Here is a 22,404-nt window from a genome sequence, read left to right as displayed (position 1 = left end):
TCTGTTTGTTTTCGGTCGAATGACTGGATATGACAGTTAGGGGAGGAGCTATATAGCAGCTCTGCTGTGGGTGATCCTCTTGCAACTTCCTGTTGGGAAGGAGAATATCCCACAAGTAATGGATGATCCGTGGACTGGATACACTACAAGAGAAATAAATTTATCAGGTAAGCATAAATTATGTTTTTATGGATATCCATTTGACCCTAATTGGAAGGTCCATATTTATGCTTTTCGGAGGTCTAATTTGAGCATGTGGCTGACAGAGGGGCTGCAGAGCCTGGTGTTTAGTCTGACGTCTGATGTAGACATTTGGCTCATAGGGGCTGCAGGGCCAGGGGTTTAGTCTGATGTGGGCATATGGTTTATAGGGGCTGCAGGGCCAGGGGTTTAGTCTGATGTGGGCATATGGCTAGGGCCAAGGGTTTAGTCTGAGATCTGATGAAAGCATATGGCTTATAGGGGATGCAGGACCTTGGGCTTAGTCTGAGGTCTGATGAAAGCATATGGCTTATAGGGGATGTAGGGGCTTGGTCTGATGTGGGCATATGGCTCATAGGGGCTGCAGGGCCAAGGGTTTAGTCTGATGTGGGCATATGGCTAGGGCCAAGGGTTTAGTCTGAGGTCTGATGAAAGCATATGGCTTATAGGGGATGCAGGGGCTTGGTCTCATAAAGGCATACGGCTTATAGGGGATGCAGGGTCTTGGGCTTAGTCTGAGGTCTGACGAAAGCATATGGCTTATAGGGGACACAGTGCCTTGGGCTTAGCCTGAGGTCTGATGAAGACATGTGACTTTTATAGAGGGTCTGCTGGTTCAGTGATTTAAAGGGACATGAAACTCAAAATGTTTCTGCCACTGTTAATATAGAGCCATGACCCTGTGACCCTCTGTCAGCCACATGCCAGCATCACATCGCAGATCGGATCCCTGGCCCCCTCTGTCAGACACATACCCTCACCAGTCCTCAGTTTTAAAGGGACTGTAAACTTTCATGATTCAGATCTTACAATTTTAAACAACTTTCCCAATTTACTTTCTATTGTCAAATGTGTTTCATTCTCTTAGTATCCTTTGTTGAAGGAGCAGCAGTGCACTACTTGGAGCTACCTGAACACATCAGGTGAGCCAATGACTGGGCATATATGTGCAGCTACAAATCGCCAAGTAGCTCCCAGTAGTTAATTTCTGCTCCTGAGGACCAGGTCCCTGATTGCTTTGTAATTCCTGTCTTTATGGCTTTTTGTACAGCATCAATGTAATCCCCTGATGACATTGGTTGACTTATGTATGTAACTAGCAAAGAGACGTATCTTATGTATGTAACTATATCTTATGTATGTAACTAGCAATGAGACGTATCTTATGTATGTAACTATATCTTATGTATGTAACTAGCAATGAGACGTATCTTATGTATGTAACTATATCTTATGTATGTAACTATATATCTTATGTATGTAACTAGCAAAGAGACGTATCTTATGTATGTAACTATATCTTATGTATGTAACTAGCAATGAGACATATCTTATGTATGTAACTAGCAATGAGACATATCTTATGTATGTAACTAGCAATGAGAAGTATCTTATGTATGTAACTATATCTTATGTATGTAACTATATCTTATGTATGTAACTATATCTTATGTATGTAACTAGCAAAGAGACGTATCTTATGTATGTAACTATATCTTATGTATGTAACTATATCTTATGTATGTAACTAGCAATGAGACGTATCTTATGTATGTAACTATATCTTATGTATGTAACTAGCAATGAGACGTATCTTATGTATGTAACTATATCTTATGTATGTAACTAGCAAAGAGACGTATCTTATGTATGTAACTAGCAATGAGAAGTATCTTATGTATGTAACTATATCTTATGTATGTAACTATATCTTATGTATGTAACTATATCTTATGTATGTAACTAGCAAAGAGACGTATCTAATGTATGTAACTATATCTTATGTATGTAACTATATCTTATGTATGTAACTATATATTATGTATGTAACTAGCAAAGAGACGTATCTTATGTATGTAACTATATCTTATGTATGTAACTAGCAATGAGACGTATCTTATGTATGTAACTATATCTTATGTATGTAACTAGCAATGAGACATATCTTATGTATGTAACTAGCAATGAGAAGTATCTTATGTATGTAACTATATCTTATGTATGTAACTAGCAATGAGAAGTATCTTATGTATGTAACTATATCTTATGTATGTAACTATATCTTATGTATGTATGTAACTATATATTATGTATGTAACTAGCAAAGAGACGTATCTTATGTATGTAACTATATCTTATGTATGTAACTAGCAATGAGACGTATCTTATGTATGTAACTAGCAATGAGACGTATCTTATGTATGTAACTATATCTTATGTATGTAACTATATCTTATGTATGTAACTAGCAAAGAGACGTATCTTATGTATGTAACTATATCTTATGTATGTAACTATATCTTATGTATGTAACTATATCTTATGTATGTAACTAGCAAAGAGACGTATCTTATGTATGTAACTATATCTTATGTATGTAACTATATCTTATGTATGTAACTAGCAATGAGAACGTATCTTATTATGTAACTAGCAATGAGACGTATCTTATGTATGTAACTATATCTTATGTATGTAACTAGCAATGAGACGTATCTTATGTATGTAACTAGCAATGAGACATATCTTATGTATGTAACTATATCTTATGTATGTAACTAGCAATGAGAAGTATCTTATGTATGTAACTATATCTTATGTATGTAACTATATCTTATGTATGTAACTATATCTTATGTATGTAACTATATCTTATGTATGTAACTAGCAATGAGAAGTATCTTATGTATGTAACTATATCTTATGTATGTAACATAGCAAAGAGACGTATCTTATGTATGTAACTATATCTTATGTATGTAACTATCTATGTATGTAACTAGCAATGAGACGTATCTTATGTATGTAACTATATCTTATGTATGTACTATATCTTATGTATGTAACTAGCAAAGAGACGTATCTTATGTATGTAACTATATCTTATGTATGTAACTATATCTTATGTATGTAACTAGCAAAGAGACCCGTATCTTATGTATGTAACTATATCTTATGTATGTAACTATATCTTATGTATGTAACTAGCAAAGAGACGTATCTTATGTATGTAACTATATCTTATGTATGTAACTAGCAATGAGACGTATCTTATGTATGTAACTATATCTTATGTAACTAGCAAAGAGACGTATCTTATGTATGTAACTATATCTTATGTATGTAACTATATATTATGTATGTAATTAGCAAAGAGACGTATCTTATGTATGTAACTAGCAATGAGACGTATCTTATGTATGTAACTATATCTTATGTATGTAACTAGCAATTAGAAGTATCTTATGTATGTAACTATATCTTATGTATGTAACTATATCTTATGTATGTAACTAGCAAAGAGACGTATCTTATGTATGTAACTATATCTTATGTATGTAACTATATATTATGTATGTAACTAGCAAAGAGACGTATCTTATGTATGTAACTATATCTTATGTATGTAACTAGCAATGAGACGTATCTTATGTATGTAACTAGCAATGAGACGTATCTTATGTATGTAACTATATCTTATGTATGTAACTATAACTTATGTATGTAACTAGCAAAGAGACATATCTTATGTATTTAACTATATATCTTATGTATGTAACTAGCAAAGAGACGTATCTTATGTATGTAACTATATCTTATGTATGTAACTAGCAATGAGACATATCTTATGTATGTAACTAGCAATGAGAAGTATCTTATGTATGTAACTATATCTTATGTATGTAACTATATCTTATGTATGTAACTATATCTTATGTATGTAACTAGCAAAGAGACGTATCTTATGTATGTAACTATATCTTATGTATGTAACTATATCTTATGTATGTAACTAGCAAAGAGACGTATCTTATGTATGTAACTATATCTTATGTATGTAACTAGCAATGAGACGTATCTTATGTATGTAACTATATCTTATGTATGTAACTAGCAAAGAGACGTATCTTATGTATGTAACTAGCAATGAGAAGTATCTTATGTATGTAACTATATCTTATGTATGTAACTATATCTTATGTATGTAACTATATCTTATGTATTGTAACTATATCTTATGTATGTAACTAGCAATGAGACGTATCTTATGTATGTAACTATATCTTATGTATGTAACTATATCTTATGTATGTAACTATATCTTATGTATGGAACTAGCAAAGAGACGTATCTTATGTATGTAACTATATCTTATGTATGTAACTAGCAATGAGACATATCTTATGTATGTAACTATATCTTATGTATGTAACTATATATATGTATGTAACTAGCAAAGAGACGTATCTTATGTATGTAACTATATCTTATGTATGTAACTAGCAATGAGACGTATCTTTTGTATGTAACTAGCAATGAGACGTATCTTATGTATGTAACTAGCAATGAGACGTATCTTATGTATGTAACTATATCTTATGTATGTAACGTATATCTTATGTATGTAACTAGCAAAGAGACGTATCTTATGTATGTAACTATATCTTTATGTATGTAACTATATCTTATGTATGTAACTAGCAAAGAGACGTATCTTATGTATGTAACTATATCTTATGTAATGTAACTATATCTTATGTATGTAACTAGCAAAGAGACGTACTTATGTATGTAACTAGCAATGAGACGTATCTTATGTAAGTAACTAGCAATGAGACGTATCTTATGTATGTAACTAGCAATGAGACATATCTTATGTATGTAACTAGCAATGAGGAAGTATCTTATGTATGTAACTATATCTTATGATGTAACTAGCAATGAGAGATATCTTATGTATGGTAACTATATCTTATGTAGTAACTATATCTTATGTATGTATGTAACTATATATTATGTATGTAACTTAGCAAAGAGACGTATCTTATGTATGTAACTATATCTTATGTTATGTAACTAGCAATGAGACGTATCTTATGTATGTAACTAGCAATGAGACAGTATCTTAGGTATGTAACTATATCTTATGTATGTAACTAGCAAAGAGACGTATCTTTATGTATGTAAACTATATCTTATGTATGTAACTATATCTTATGTATGTAACTAGCAAAGAGACGTATCTTAATGTATGTAACTATATCTTATGTATGTAACTATATCTTATGTATGTAACATATATCTTATGTATGTAACGTAGCATTGAGACGTTCTTATGTATGTAACTAGCAATGAGAACGATCGTTATGTTTGTAGACTATATCTTAGTGTATGTAACTAGCAATGAGACGTATCTTATGTTATGTGTACACTACATTGAGACATATCTTTGTATGTAACTAGCAATTGAGAAGTATCTTATTGTATGTAACTAGCAATGAGAAGTATCTTATGTAGGTAACTATATCTTATGTATGTAACGTATATCTTATGTTGTAACTATAAATCGTATGTATGTAACTAGCAAAGAGACGTGATCATTATGGTTATGTATACTATATCTTATGTATGTAACTACAAAGAGACGTATCTTATGTTATGTACCTATATCTTATGTTATGTAACCTAGCAAGAGAGACGTATCTTATGTATGTAACTATATCTTATGGTATGTAACTAGCAATGAGACGTATCTTATGTATTAACTATATCTATGTATGTAACTATATCTTAGTGTATGTAACTATATCTTATGTATGTAACTATATCTTATGTATGTAACTAGCAAAGAGACGTATCTTATGTATGTAACTATATCTTATGTATGTAACTATAACTTATGTATGTAACTATATCTTATGTATGTAACTACAAAGAGACGTATCTTATGTATGTAACTATATCTTATGTATGTAACTATATCTTATGTATGTAACTAGCAAAGAGACGTATCTTATGTAGTGTAACTATATCTTATGTATAGTGTAACTAGCAATGAGACGTATCTTATGTAGTAACTATATCTATGTAACTAGCAAAGAGACTTATCTTATGTATGTAACTATAGTCTTATGTATGTAACTATATATTAATGTATGTAATTAGCAAAGAGACGTATCTTATGTATGTAACTTGCAATGGAGACGTATCTTATGTATGTAACTATATCTTATGTATGTAACTAGCAATTAGAAGTATCTTATGTATGTAACTATATCTTATGTATGTAACTATATCTTATGTATGTAACTAGCAAAGAGACGTATCTTATGTATGTAACTATATCTTATGTATGTAACTATATATTATGTATGTAACTAGCAAAGAGACGTATCTTATGTATGTAACTATATCTTATGTATGTAACTAGCAATGAGACGTATCTTATGTATGTAACTAGCAATGAGACGTATCTTATGTATGTAACTATATCTTATGTATGTAACTATATCTTATGTATGTAACTAGCAAAGAGACATATCTTATGTATTTAACTATATATCTTATGTATGTAACTAGCAAAGAGACGTATCTTATGTATGTAACTATATCTTATGTATGTAACTAGCAATGAGACATATCTTATGTATGTAACTAGCAATGAGAAGTATCTTATGTATGTAACTATATCTTATGTATGTAACTATATCTTATGTATGTAACTATATCTTATGTATGTAACTAGCAAAGAGACGTATCTTATGTATGTAACTATATCTTATGTATGTAACTATATCTTATGTATGTAACTAGCAATGAGACGTATCTTATGTATGTAACTATATCTTATGTATGTAACTAGCAATGAGACGTATCTTATGTATGTAACTATATCTTATGTATGTAACTAGCAAAGAGACGTATCTTATGTATGTAACTAGCAATGAGAAGTATCTTATGTATGTAACTATATCTTATGTATGTAACTATATCTTATGTATGTAACTATATCTTATGTATGTAACTATATCTTATGTATGTAACTAGCAAAGAGACGTATCTTATGTATGTAACTATATCTTATGTATGTAACTATATCTTATGTATGTAACTATATCTTATGTATGTAACTAGCAAAGAGACGTATCTTATGTATGTAACTATATCTTATGTATGTAACTAGCAATGAGACATATCTTATGTATGTAACTATATCTTATGTATGTAACTATATATTATGTATGTAACTAGCAAAGAGACGTATCTTATGTATGTAACTATATCTTATGTATGTAACTAGCAATGAGACGTATCTTATGTATGTAACTAGCAATGAGACGTATCTTATGTATGTAACTAGCAATGAGACGTATCTTATGTATGTAACTATATCTTATGTATGTAACTATATCTTATGTATGTAACTAGCAAAGAGACGTATCTTATGTATGTAACTATATCTTATGTATGTAACTATATCTTATGTATGTAACTAGCAAAGAGACGTATCTTATGTATGTAACTATATCTTATGTATGTAACTATATCTTATGTATGTAACTAGCAAAGAGACGTATCTTATGTATGTAACTAGCAATGAGACGTATCTTATGTATGTAACTAGCAATGAGACGTATCTTATGTATGTAACTAGCAATGAGACATATCTTATGTATGTAACTAGCAATGAGAAGTATCTTATGTATGTAACTATATCTTATGTATGTAACTAGCAATGAGAAGTATCTTATGTATGTAACTATATCTTATGTATGTAACTATATCTTATGTATGTATGTAACTATATATTATGTATGTAACTAGCAAAGAGACGTATCTTATGTATGTAACTATATCTTATGTATGTAACTAGCAATGAGACGTATCTTATGTATGTAACTAGCAATGAGACGTATCTTATGTATGTAACTATATCTTATGTATGTAACTAGCAAAGAGACGTATCTTATGTATGTAACTATATCTTATGTATGTAACTATATCTTATGTATGTAACTAGCAAAGAGACGTATCTTATGTATGTAACTATATCTTATGTATGTAACTATATCTTATGTATGTAACTATATCTTATGTATGTAACTAGCAATGAGACGTATCTTATGTATGTAACTAGCAATGAGACGTATCTTATGTATGTAACTATATCTTATGTATGTAACTAGCAATGAGACGTATCTTATGTATGTAACTAGCAATGAGACATATCTTATGTATGTAACTAGCAATGAGAAGTATCTTATGTATGTAACTAGCAATGAGAAGTATCTTATGTATGTAACTATATCTTATGTATGTAACTATATCTTATGTATGTAACTATATCTTATGTATGTAACTAGCAAAGAGACGTATCTTATGTATGTAACTATATCTTATGTATGTAACTAGCAAAGAGACGTATCTTATGTATGTAACTATATCTTATGTATGTAACTAGCAAAGAGACGTATCTTATGTATGTAACTATATCTTATGTATGTAACTAGCAATGAGACGTATCTTATGTATGTAACTATATCTTATGTATGTAACTATATCTTATGTATGTAACTATATCTTATGTATGTAACTATATCTTATGTATGTAACTAGCAAAGAGACGTATCTTATGTATGTAACTATATCTTATGTATGTAACTATATCTTATGTATGTAACTATATCTTATGTATGTAACTAGCAAAGAGACGTATCTTATGTATGTAACTATATCTTATGTATGTAACTAGCAAAGAGACGTATCTTATGTATGTAACTATATCTTATGTATGTAACTAGCAATGAGACATATCTTATGTATGTAACTAGCAATGAGACATATCTTATGTATGTAACTAGCAATGAGAAGTATCTTATGTATGTAACTATATCTTATGTATGTAACTAGCAATGAGAAGTATCTTATGTATGTAACTATATCTTATGTATGTAACTATATCTTATGTATGTAACTAGCAAAGAGACGTATCTTATGTATGTAACTATATCTTATGTATGTAACTAGCAAAGAGACGTATCTTATGTATGTAACTATATCTTATGTATGTAACTAGCAATGAGACATATCGTATGTATGTAACTAGCAATGAGACATATCTTATGTATGTAACTAGCAATGAGAAGTATCTTATGTATGTAACTATATCTTATGTATGTAACTAGCAATGAGAAGTATCTTATGTATGTAACTATATCTTATGTATGTAACTATATCTTATGTATGTAACTAGCAAAGAGACGTATCTTATGTATGTAACTATATCTTATGTATGTAACTAGCAAAGAGACGTATCTTATGTATGTAACTATATCTTATGTATGTAACTATATCTTATGTATGTAACTATATCTTATGTATGTAACTATATCTTATGTATGTAACTATATCTTATGTATGTAACTATATCTTATGTATGTAACTATATCTTATGTATGTAACTATATCTTATGTATGTAACTATATCTTATGTATGTAACTAGCAAAGAGACGTATCTTATGTATGTAACTATATCTTATGTATGTAACTATATCTTATGTATGTAACTATATCTTATGTATGTAACTATATCTTATGTATGTAACTATATCTTATGTATGTAACTAGCAAAGAGACGTATCTTATGTATGTAACTATATCTTATGTATGTAACTATATCTTATGTATGTAACTATATCTTATGTATGTAACTAGCAAAGAGACGTATCTTATGTATGTAACTATATCTTATGTATGTAACTATATCTTATGTATGTAACTATATCTTATGTATGTAACTATATCTTATGTATGTAACTAGCAAAGAGACGTATCTTATGTATGTAACTATATCTTATGTATGTAACTAGCAAAGAGACGTATCTTATGTATGTAACTATATCTTATGTATGTAACTAGCAATGAGACGTATCTTATGTATGTAACTAGCAATGAGAAGTATCTTATGTATGTAACTAGCAATGAGAAGTATCTTATGTATGTAACTATATCTTATGTATGTAACTAGCAATGAGAAGTATCTTATGTATGTAACTAGCAAAGAGACGTATCTTATGTATGTAACTATATCTTATGTATGTAACTATATCTTATGTATGTAACTATATCTTATGTATGTAACTAGCAAAGAGACGTATCTTATGTATGTAACTATATCTTATGTATGTAACTAGCAAAGAGACGTATCTTATGTATGTAACTATATCTTATGTATGTAACTAGCAATGAGACATATCGTATGTATGTAACTAGCAATGAGACATATCTTATGTATGTAACTAGCAATGAGAAGTATCTTATGTATGTAACTATATCTTATGTATGTAACTAGCAATGAGACGTATCTTATGTATGTAACTATATCTTATGTATGTAACTATATCTTATGTATGTAACTAGCAAAGAGACGTATCTTATGTATGTAACTATATCTTATGTATGTAACTAGCAAAGAGACGTATCTTATGTATGTAACTATATCTTATGTATGTAACTAGCAATGAGACATATCGTATGTATGTAACTAGCAATGAGACATATCTTATGTATGTAACTAGCAATGAGAAGTATCTTATGTATGTAACTATATCTTATGTATGTAACTAGCAATGAGAAGTATCTTATGTATGTAACTATATCTTATGTATGTAACTATATCTTATGTATGTAACTAGCAAAGAGACGTATCTTATGTATGTAACTATATCTTATGTATGTAACTAGCAAAGAGACGTATCTTATGTATGTAACTATATCTTATGTATGTAACTATATCTTATGTATGTAACTATATCTTATGTATGTAACTATATCTTATGTATGTAACTATATCTTATGTATGTAACTATATCTTATGTATGTAACTATATCTTATGTATGTAACTATATCTTATGTATGTAACTATATCTTATGTATGTAACTAGCAAAGAGACGTATCTTATGTATGTAACTATATCTTATGTATGTAACTATATCTTATGTATGTAACTATATCTTATGTATGTAACTATATCTTATGTATGTAACTATATCTTATGTATGTAACTAGCAAAGAGACGTATCTTATGTATGTAACTATATCTTATGTATGTAACTATATCTTATGTATGTAACTATATCTTATGTATGTAACTAGCAAAGAGACGTATCTTATGTATGTAACTATATCTTATGTATGTAACTATATCTTATGTATGTAACTATATCTTATGTATGTAACTATATCTTATGTATGTAACTAGCAAAGAGACGTATCTTATGTATGTAACTATATCTTATGTATGTAACTAGCAAAGAGACGTATCTTATGTATGTAACTATATCTTATGTATGTAACTAGCAATGAGACGTATCTTATGTATGTAACTAGCAATGAGAAGTATCTTATGTATGTAACTAGCAATGAGAAGTATCTTATGTATGTAACTATATCTTATGTATGTAACTAGCAATGAGAAGTATCTTATGTATGTAACTATATCTTATGTATGTAACTAGCAAAGAGACGTATCTTATGTATGTAACTATATCTTATGTATGTAACTAGCAAAGAGACGTATCTTATGTATGTAACTATATCTTATGTATGTAACTAGCAAAGAGACGTATCTTATGTATGTAACTATATCTTATGTATGTAACTAGCAATGAGACGTATCTTATGTATGTAACTATATCTTATGTATGTAACTAGCAATGAGACGTATCTTATGTATGTAACTAGCAATGAGACGTATCTTATGTATGTAACTAGTAATGAGAAGTATCTTATGTATGTAACTATATCTTATGTATGTAACTAGCAATGAGACGTATCTTATGTATGTAACTATATCTTATGTATGTAACTATCTTATGTATGTAACTATATCTTATGTATGTGACTATATCTGATGTATGTTACTATATCTGATGTATGTGACTATATCTGATGTATGTAACTAGCAATGAGACGTAGATGCCACATTAGTAACATCCATTATTGACGGTGAATTTCTTCTTATAAGTTCCAGGTTGTGAGTTTACAAAAACAGAAATTAAAGGGACATGAAACCCATATTTTTTCTTTCATGATTTAGAAAGAGAATGCTATTTTAAACATCTTTATAATTTACTTGTATTATCTCATTTGTTTTATTCTCGTGATATTCTTTGCTGAAAAGCATATCTAGATATGCTCAGAAGCTGCTGATTGGTAGCTGCACATAGAAGCCTTGTGTGATTGGTTCACCCATGTGCATTGTTTTTTCTCCAACTAAGGATATCTAAAAAATGAAGCAAAATAAATAATAGAAGTAAATTGTAATGTTTAAATTTGTATTCTCTATCTGAATCATGAAAGAAAGATTTTGGGTTTAGTGGCCCCTATATTTATTGGGGGGGGGGGGGCAAGCGCAGCTGATAAATGTTACTAGACAGTAAAGGGAAACAGTTTTATATTTAAGCCGCTTGTTATTCCCTCTCGGTTTTGGTTTCCTCTGGATACTTCCTGCCCAGTAATCATAAATTATTTTAACAATTCTGGCAGCTTAATGGTTTTTTTCCTTGTGAAGCTGCGCACGTTTATATTAATGATTTATTGTGAAATAATCACAGTATTCTTTACACTGTGTCTCTGTAATTTATTCTCTTTTCTGCAGCCTGTAAACTGAAAGAGTCCGTCTTCCCCTGGTAAAATCCATTAGAACTACACATACCTGCAGCCCTAGGATACTGATGTACACACCTGCTTTTTAAAGGGATAGGAAAGGCAATATTAAACTTGCATGATTCAGACAGAAAATGTCATTTTAAGACACATTGAAATTAACTTCTATTTTCAAATGTGATTTGTTCTTTTGGTATCCCTTGTTGAAAAAAATACTCACATAGCCTACACTAGTGGGAGCTGCTGCTGATTGGTACCTGCACACATTTGTCTTTTGTGATTGGCTAACTAGATGTGTTTGTCTAGCTGTCAGTAGTGCAATGCTGTTCCTTCAGCAAAGGATAACAAGAGAATGAAGCAAGTTTGATAATAGAAGTAAATTGAAAAGTTGTTTATAATTGTATGTTCTACCCAAATCATGAAATAAAATGTTGGTGTTTCCTGTGCCTTTAATAAGTATACCCACTCCTGCAGTCCATGGGAAATACAGCAATATATATATATATATATATATATATATATATATATATATATATATATATATATATATATATATATATATATATATATATATATGTATGTATGTAGAAGTGTATATAAATATATATCTGTTTGTATATAGATAGATAGAGATCTATAGTGGTCTGGAAAAGAGATTCCAAACAATAGCTCTGCATCTCCCGTGCAACTAGATCAATTGCAGTTATATAACAAAAAATCTATATGTAATGCAGTCACACAAGCAGATATGTTGCTTTACTTGTCAGACTCACACTGCCGTATCTGTTAGTTACAAGATTTCTATCATTCTGAGTAATATTATGACTTGAGGATTATACTCCCACCTGAAAGCATTGTCAGTACAGACAGAACCACACAATGAAATGCATTAAAAATAGCCTCTTAGGTGCAACAAAAAGAATATAATAAAGTATATATTTATTTGTTTAGATTTGTATGATTATTTTTATATAAAAACATTGTATCATTTCTGAGACTTGTTAGGAAAAAAGATAACATTGGTTTTGTATCTGATACTTGTGGCACAAATCTCTATTTTGTTATAGCTTGATATCCTCCTTTTATTTTATAAAATGCTTAGTTTTTGGATAAATTCTGTGATTTTTTTTTCTTCCTATTTTTATTTTAATGTAATTTTATAGTGATTGTAAAAAACAATGACTTAAATCCCAATATCAAATAAAAATCTTAAAAACAGGGGCCTTTTATTCATTAAACTTTACAAAGGTGCTAATTTTTTTAAATACTTACCTTTGCGTTATGGTAAACTTAACGCCGATCATCCGCCCGCAGCTCCTGCTTTCATTAGCATATTGATGGCAAATCCGGCTTCCTCCAATCCTTTGGCATCCAGCTCGTGGGGCAACTCAACGATTGGAGGAAGCCGGATTCGTCATTGATATGCTAATGAAAGCAGAAGCTGCGGGCGGATGATCAGCATTATATTTTATCATAACGCACAAGTAAGTATTTTTAAAAATAAACGTCTTTGTAAAGTTTAATGAATGAAAGTACCCCTGTTTTTAAGATGATTTTGATACTGGGCTTTAATTCATTAAAGAGTACACTTTAATAAAAAAAAGATTATAACATTAGTTTTTGTAATGTAGTGTGTGATTTTTGTGTTTTGTCTACTACATCTACTCACTCTCTATTTATTTTGTTTTAGCATTTCTTAGGTAGGTAAGACCCACAATCCACTGCAATGGCACCAAGAAAAAGGAATAGCAGAGGGATTTCTTTTATATTCTGCTGTTTTCGAACCAATGAGCATCCAGAGATCACTTACCGCTTACGAAATGACAGCAGCGGCGCTTTGCAGCCAATGGAGCTATCGATCCCGATGCCTCCCACTGATGAACTGGATGCCATGTTTACAGAGCTGGTGGTAAGTACCACAGGTGTAGACCACTTACTGACATTTGTTACAATGCCATATATAAAGAACTGCAATATAGATTTGTGTTTACGGCCGTGTCTTACCGCAGGCTCCTGTCAATCAAGTGTATTTGTTTATCTGTTGGTATGTGGGTTGTGGCAATTTAATTGCTTAAAGGGACAGTAAAGTCAATATTAAAGGGACATCCCGGTCAAAATCTAAATGCACATATATTAATTACATCTTTGAAAAGAAACATATTTACAATATACGCGTATTGGCAAAAAATGCTTCTAGTAAACGTTATCTCTGTTTTAGTGTTAGTATTTTTCTCTGCACGTGCACGTGAAGCATAGCTAGGTATTCTTAGTGCACCAGCATTTTAAATACTGAAGCTGCTCAGAGCACCAGTGGGGCTTGTATCATGTCAGAAATGAACTAATTTAGTCATTACCAATTGGTACAAGCACCTTAGGCTCTGTGTTTACAATGCTGGTGCACGGTGCATACTTAAATACACTTTGGAAACTGCTATATCTTTTATTAGAAGCCTTTTTGCTAATACACGTATATTACACAATGTCTTCTATTCAAGACTGAAATGCATCAATGTGGATTCCAATTTCCCTTTAACCATACAAGATTGGATAGAGCATGCCATTTTTAAACAGCATTACAATTTTCTTCAATTATCAATTTTGCTTAGTTCTCTTGATATCCTTTGTTAAAGTATAATCATTGGTGATCTCAGGAGCGTGCACGTGTTTTTTTGCCATCTGGCACTGTTTGCAACAATGTTTTCAGCAATGTTATACATAGTAGCAAGCACTGCTGCTATAGACAGTTCAACAACGTGCACGCTTCTATCAGCCTAATTGTCTACTGGTCCAATCAGTTGAAAGAAGAAAATAACACTATGAAAGGGACAGGAAAGTCTGAATTAAACTTTTATGGTTTAGGAATTTTAAGAGATTTTACTATTTACTTAATTTTCTCTGGATCCTTTATTGAAAAGCATACCTAGGTAGGCTCAGCAATGCATTACTGGGAGCTAGCTGGCAATTGGTGACTGCACATGTTTCTTGTCACTGGCTCATAAGATGTACAGCTAGCTCCCAGTAGTGCATTGCACCTTTGGAGCTGACTTTGCGGGGGTTAAACACATAGTTAAATATACAAGACTCCCATAGCAATATGTTGCAGCCACGGGTTTAAAGGAAGGAGGTGACAGGATTAGGAAATGCTGCTCAGAGCTTCCTGTGACCCAGCCGGATTGTGGGATACATCATCTAGTACAGAGTGAGCGTAGGAAGTTTAATAGGAAGGAGACTGACGCGTGCATCCTCTGTGTATACAGCAGTGCCAAACAGACAATAAAAGCTGCAGCAATCACTCATTCATTTTTATGTGCTGTAACATTCTCTGTTTTGCTTTCAACCTTTTAAAGGACATTTATGTTCCTTAGTTGCATCTAGAGTAGAGCATTTTATAATTAATTGTAGTTTTGTGTTTTGAATAACAGATGTTCTTTGCTATGAAAAAAATAATTATTTCATGATTCAGATAGAGCAGCAATTTTCTAATTTATTCCTATTATCAATTTTTGTTCATTCTCTTGGTATCTTTATTTAAAAAAGCAGGAATGTAAGCTTAGGAGCCGGCCCATTTTTGGTTTCACACCTGGTTGGCGCTTGCTGATTGGTGGCTAAATGAGCCTGGTTGTTCAGTGCCTTTTGTGGCAACCAGCAGCAGTGACATGTCTGGCCAGCGAAGCAAATGGGCCTAAAATCCAGATCTTAAATCTGCACAGGATCTTAAAGTCATAGTAAAATGTCTCCTTTATATACCCAGATCCTGAATATTAGTGATATATTAAATGGAGTTTAATTCACCAGTTGTAATGAAGTTGCACTTTAACTTACTCTTTAATTAACTTACTCTTTAATACAGATATGAAATTCAAATTCTCTGCTGCCCAAAGTAAATTGTTCTGTAAACTAAAGGTTTAAATTGTTCTCCAATCAGCGCTCTAGCTAACAACTAAAGTGCCATATGGGGAGAGCGCTGGTTGGACAACATTTCAAACTATTGACAGAAAAAATTATTTCTTTCCTAAGATATGGTGAGTCCATGGCTTGAGTAATTACTGTTGGGAATATCACTCCTGGCCAGCAGGAGGAGGCAAAGCACACCACAGTTAAACTGCTAAGTATCACTCCCAAAGAGAGGTTTCTTTTGGGAGAAAGGTTCTTCAAGCGGTGGTGCCTTCTGTTTAGGACTGCCTGTATTGTCCCTCCCTATTTATCCGTGTCCTCTAGCTTGGGTATTGGTTCCCAACAGTAATTACTCAAGCCATGTACTCACCATATCTTAGGAAAGAAAAACTAAATTTATCCTTGCCTGATAAATTTATTTATTTCCATATATGGTTAGTCAATGGCCCCACCCTTTATTTCTCTTGTCAGATGTATCGAGTCCATGGATTCATCCATACTTGTGCGATATTCTCCTTTCTTACAGGAAGTGGCAAAGAGAGCACCCACAGCTGAGCTGTCTATATAGCTCCTCCCTTAACACCACCCCCCAGTCATTCTCTTTCCTACTCTAAGTACTAGGAAGGGGAAAGTGAGTGTGGTGACAAAAATGTTAGTTTTTATTTTCTCAAGCAAAAGTTTGTTATTTTAAATGGTACCGGTGTGTACTATTCACTCTCTGGCAGAAAAGGGATGAAGATTTCTGCAAGGAGGATGATGATCTTAGCACTTTGTAACTAAGATCCACTGCTGTTCTCACAAGGGCTGAAGAGTACAGGAAAACTTCAGTTGGGGGAACGGTTTGCATGCTAAATGCATTGAGGTATGTTCAGTCTATTTTTTTCTAGACAGACTGTGATAATTCTAGAAAAGGCTGGCAATATCCCCATGAGGGAAGGGTAAGCTGTATTCAGACACTTAACAGGAATCCCAGCTTGCATAAAGGGCTCATTAGTTACTGGTGACAGTGATAGGAAAAAACGTTTTTGTTTTTATTGCAAATATAACGTTTTTTGAGGGACTTTAAGGGGTCATTGTGGCTTGTTTATGGGTTATTAACCCACATGGCTAGTTTAAGAAACACTCTGTAGTGTTTCTTTTAGGCCCCATAACATCGAGTGAGGTGGGAGGGGCCTATTTTCGCCTCTCAGTTGCGCAGTTTCTTTTCCTCAGAGACATCCGGCAGCTTCTCCAGAGGTTCCTACTGTGTTTGAGGGCTGTATAGAAGTTTTTTTCCCCACAAATCGTTCCTAAAGGGCAGGTAGGCGCCACAGCAGAGCTGTGGCAAGGTGCTGAACGTTTTTTACCAGTTTTTGACGTTTTGTCAATCCGGTTTTTACATTAAAGGGTTAATTGTTTATTTGCATAGCTGTGAAAAGTTACTAAGGCTTTATGATGCTACTGTAAAAATTTCGCTGAGTTTACTGCTTTTTTACACTGTTTTGCAGAGTTTGTGCAGCTTTTTTTCTCTTAAAGGCACAGTACCGTTTTTTTCTAAGTGTTATTTGCTTTGATTAAAGTGTTTTCCAAGCTTGCTTGTTGCATTACTAGCCTGTTTAACATGTCTGACATCAAGGAAAATCCTTGTTCAATGTGTTTAGAAGCCATTGTGGAACCCCCTCTTAGAATGTGTCCCACTTGCACTGATATGTCTATAAATTATAAAGAGCATATTTTAGCACTTTAAAATATTGCAATAGATTATTCTCAGGCAGAAGGAAATGAGGGTTTAACATCTAGCTCTCCCCAAGTGTCACAACCAGTAACGCCCGCACAAGTGACACCAAGTACCACTAGTGCGTCGAATTCATTTACTTTACAAGACATGGCCACAGTTATGAATACAACCCTCACAGAGGTTTTATCCAAACTGCCTGGTTTACAAGGAAAGCGTGACAGCTCTGGGTTAAGAACAAATGCTGAGCCGTTTGACGCTTTAGTAGCCGTATCCGATATACCCTCACAATGTTCTGAAGTAGTGGTAAGGGATTTGTTATCTGAGGGAGAAATTTCTGATTCAGGAAAGACGCTCCTTCAGACAGATTCTGATATGACGGCCTTTAAATTTAAGCTTGAACAACTCCGCTTATTGCTCAGGGAGGTATTAGCGACTCTAGATGATTGTGACCCCATAGTGGCCCCAGAGAAATTGTGTAAAATGGACAAATACTTAGGGACTGGAAAAACATCAATGTAAACAGGAACCTCTAAGAGGATTGTGAATATTGTTACTAAAGAGTGGGATAGACCAGGTATTCCGTTCGCTCCCCCTCCTGTTTTTAAGAAAATGTTTCCCATATCTGACACCATGCCGGACTCGTAGCAGACAGTTCATAAGGTAGAGGGAGCTATTTCTACTCTGGCTAAGCATACAACTATACCTATTGAAGACAGTTGTGCTTTCAAAGATCCTATAGATAAAAAATTAGTGGGTCTCCTGAAGTAAACTTTTGTTCATCAAGGTTTTCTTCTCCAACCTATTGCGTGCATTGTTCCTGTAACTACTGCAGCTGCTTTCTGGTTCGAGGCTCTAGAAGAGGCTCTTCAGATGGAGACTCCATTAGAGGATATTATGGATAGAATTAAGGCCCTTAAGTTGGCTAATTCTTTCATTACAGATGCCGCTTTCCAACTGACTAAATTAGCAGCAAAGAATTCAGGTTTTGCCATTTTAGCACGCAGGGCGTTATGGCTTAAGTCCTGGTCTGCTGATGTGTCATCAAAATCTAAACTTTTGAACATCCCTTTCAAAGGAAAGACCCTATTCGGGCCTGAACTGAAAGAGATTATTTCAGACATCACTGGAGGGAAAGGCCATGCCCTCCCTCAGGATAGAACAAATAAAATGAATTTTCGTTCCTTTCAGAACTTCAAGGGTGGTCCCGCTTCAGCTTCCCCTGCTGCAAAGCAAGAGGGGAATTTTGCCCAATCCAAGTCAGTCTGGAGACCTAACCAGGCTTGGAACAAGGGTAAACAGGCCAAGAAGCCTGCAGCTGCCTCTAAGACAGCATGAAGGGGTAGCCCCCCCCGGATCTAGTAGGGGGCAGACTCTCTCTCTTCGCTCAGGCTTGGGCAAGAGATGTTCACGATTCCTGGGCCTTTGAAGTCCAGAAGATATCCCTGGGACACAATTTCTAAGACTCTTCCCCCCCCCCCCCCATGGGGAGATTTCACATTTCTCAATTGTCTGCAAACCAGACAAAGAGAGAGGTGTTCTTACACTGGGTAGAAGACCTACATACCATGGTAGTAATCCGCCCAGTTCCAAAAGCGGAACAAGGGCTAGGGTTATACTCAAACCTGTTTGTGGTTCCCAAAAAAGAGGGAACTTTCAGACCAATCTTGGATCTCAAAATTCTAAATAAATTACTCAGAGTACCATCATTCAAGATGGAGACTATTCGGACTATTCTACCGTTGATCCAGGAGGGTCAATATATGACTACCGTGGACTTAAAAGATGCTTATCTACACATCCCTATTCACAGAGATCATCATCATCAATTCCTCAGATTCGCCTTTCTGGACAGGCATTACCAGTTCGTGGCCCTTCCCTTCGGGTTGACCACGGCTCCCAGAATTTTCACAAAGGTGCTAGGGTCCCTTTTGGCGGTTCTAAGACCGCGGGGCATAGCAGTGGCGCCTTATCTAGACAACATCTTGATTCAGGCGTCGACTTTCCAGCTAGCCAAGTCTCACACGGACATCGTGTTGGCTTTTCTGAGATCTCACGGGTGGAAGGTGAATATAAAAACAGAGTTCTCTCTTCCCTCTCACAAGAGTTTCCTTCCTAGGGACTCTAATAGACTCGGTAGAAATGAAAATATTTCTGACGGAGGTCACAAAATCAAAACTCTTTACCACTTGCCGAGCTCTTCATTCCATTCCTCAGCCATCAGTGGCTCAGTGTATGGAGGTAATTGGACTTATGGTAGCGGCAATGGACACCTCAGACCACTGCAACTATGCATGTTCAAACAGTGGAATGGGGATTATGCAGATTTATCTCCTCAACTGCATCTGGACCAGGAGACCAGAGATTCTCTTCTCTGGTGGTTGTCTCAGGACCACCTGTCTCAGGGAATGTGTTTCCGCAGGCCAGAGTGGCTCATAGTAACGACAGATGCAGTCTAGAACTCCCTGAAAGCACAGGGCTTATGGTCTTGGGAGGAAACTACTCCCGATAAACATTCTAGAACTGAGAGCGATATTCAATGCGCTCCAGGTGTGGCATCAGCTAGCTGCGGCTAAATTCATCAGATTTCAGTCGGACAACATCACGACTGTAGCTTATATCAATCATCAAGGAGGAACACAGAGTTCTCTAGCGATTATGGAGGTAACCAAAATAAATAGTCCGATGGGCGGAGGATCACTCTTGCCATCTCTCAGCAATCCATATCCCAGGGGTAGAGAACTGGGAGGCGGATTTCCTAAGTCATCAGACTTTTCATCCGGGGGAGTGGGAGCTCCATCCGGAGGTATTTGCCCAGCTGATTCAGCTATGGGGCACACCAGAATTGGATCTGATGGCGTCCCGTCAGAATGCCAAACTTCCTCGTTATGGGTCCAGGTCCCTGGATCCCCAGGCGGTACTGATAGATGCTCTAGCAGTGCCCTGGTCCTTCAATCTGGCCTATGTATTTCCACCGTTTCCCCTCCTCCCACGTCTGGTTGCCAGAATCAAGCAGGAGAGAGCTTCAGTGATTCTGATAGCACCTGCGTGGCCACGCAGGACTTGGTATGCAGACCTAGTGGACATGTCATCAGTTCCACCATGGACTCTGCCAATGAGGCAGGACCTTCTAATCCAAGGTCCATTCAAACATCCAAATCTAATTTCTCTGCGTCTGAGTCGGTCATTGATACCCTGATTCAAGCTAGAAAGCCTGTCACCAGGAAAATCTATCATAAGATTTGGCGCAAATATCTTTATTGGTGTGAATCTAAGGGTTACTCAAGGAGTAAGATTAGGATTCCTAGAATGTCTTTTCTCCAAGAAGGATTGGAGAAGGGATTATCAGCTAGTTACTTAAAAGGACAAATATCTGCTTTGTCTATTCTTTTACACAAACGTCTGGCAGATGTTCCAGATGTTCCAGACGTTCAAGCGTTTAGTCAGGCCTTGGTCATGATCAAGCCTGTATTTAAACCTGTTGATCCGCCATGGAGCCTAAACTTAGTTCTTAAAGTTCTTCAAGGGGTTCCGTTAGAACCTTTGCATTCCATAGATATTAAGCTTCTATCTTGGAAAGTTCTGTTTTTAGTAGCTATCTCTTCAGCTCGAAGAGTTTCTGAGTTATCTGCTTTACAGTTTGACTCACCTTACCTTGTTTTCCATGCAGATAAGGTGGTTTTGCGTACCAAGCCTGGGTTCCTACCTAAGCTTGTTTCTAATAGGAATATCAATCAGGAAATTGTTGTTCCTTCACTGTGTCCTAATCCTTCATCAAAGAAGGAACGTCTGTTGCACAATCTTGATGTGGTTCATGCTTTAAAGTTCTACTTACAAGCAACTAAAGATTTCCGTCAAACATCTTCATTGTTTGTTGTTTATTCTGGTAAACGGAGAGGTCAAAAGGCTACAGCTACCTCTCTTTCCTTTTGGCTGAAAAGCATCATCCGTTTGGCTTATGAGACTGCTGGCCAGCAGCCTCCTGAAAGAATTACTGCTCATTCTACTAGAGCAGTGGCTTCCACATGGGCTTTTAAAAATGAGGCTTCTGTTGAACAGATTTGTAAGGCGGCGACTTGGTCTTTGCTTCATACTTTTTCCAAATTTTCCAAATTCGATACTTTTGCTTCTTCGGAGGCTATTTT

At 34.1% G+C, this 22,404-nt stretch overlaps 1 protein-coding gene across 3 annotated transcripts in view; it reads left to right on the top strand.

Annotated features, from left to right (window-relative positions):
• DAAM1 (dishevelled associated activator of morphogenesis 1) overlaps nucleotides 1-22,404 on the top strand; it is a 427,341-nt gene that overhangs the window by 195,495 nt on the left and 209,442 nt on the right. For all 3 annotated transcript variants that reach the window (XM_053697309.1, XM_053697307.1, XM_053697308.1), the window contains exon 2: nucleotides 14,342-14,560. In XM_053697309.1, the coding sequence (XP_053553284.1) occupies nucleotides 14,378-14,560 (183 nt within the window). In that variant the 5' untranslated portion in view covers nucleotides 14,342-14,377. The remainder of the gene's footprint in view (nucleotides 1-14,341; nucleotides 14,561-22,404) is intronic.

Source organism: Bombina bombina, chromosome 1 (assembly GCF_027579735.1).
Source record: "Bombina bombina isolate aBomBom1 chromosome 1, aBomBom1.pri, whole genome shotgun sequence".
In the NCBI taxonomy this organism is placed as follows: domain Eukaryota; kingdom Metazoa; phylum Chordata; class Amphibia; order Anura; family Bombinatoridae; genus Bombina; species Bombina bombina.
The sequence above is the reverse complement of the archived record's forward strand: the minus strand, read 5'-3'. Positions and strand labels throughout refer to the sequence as shown.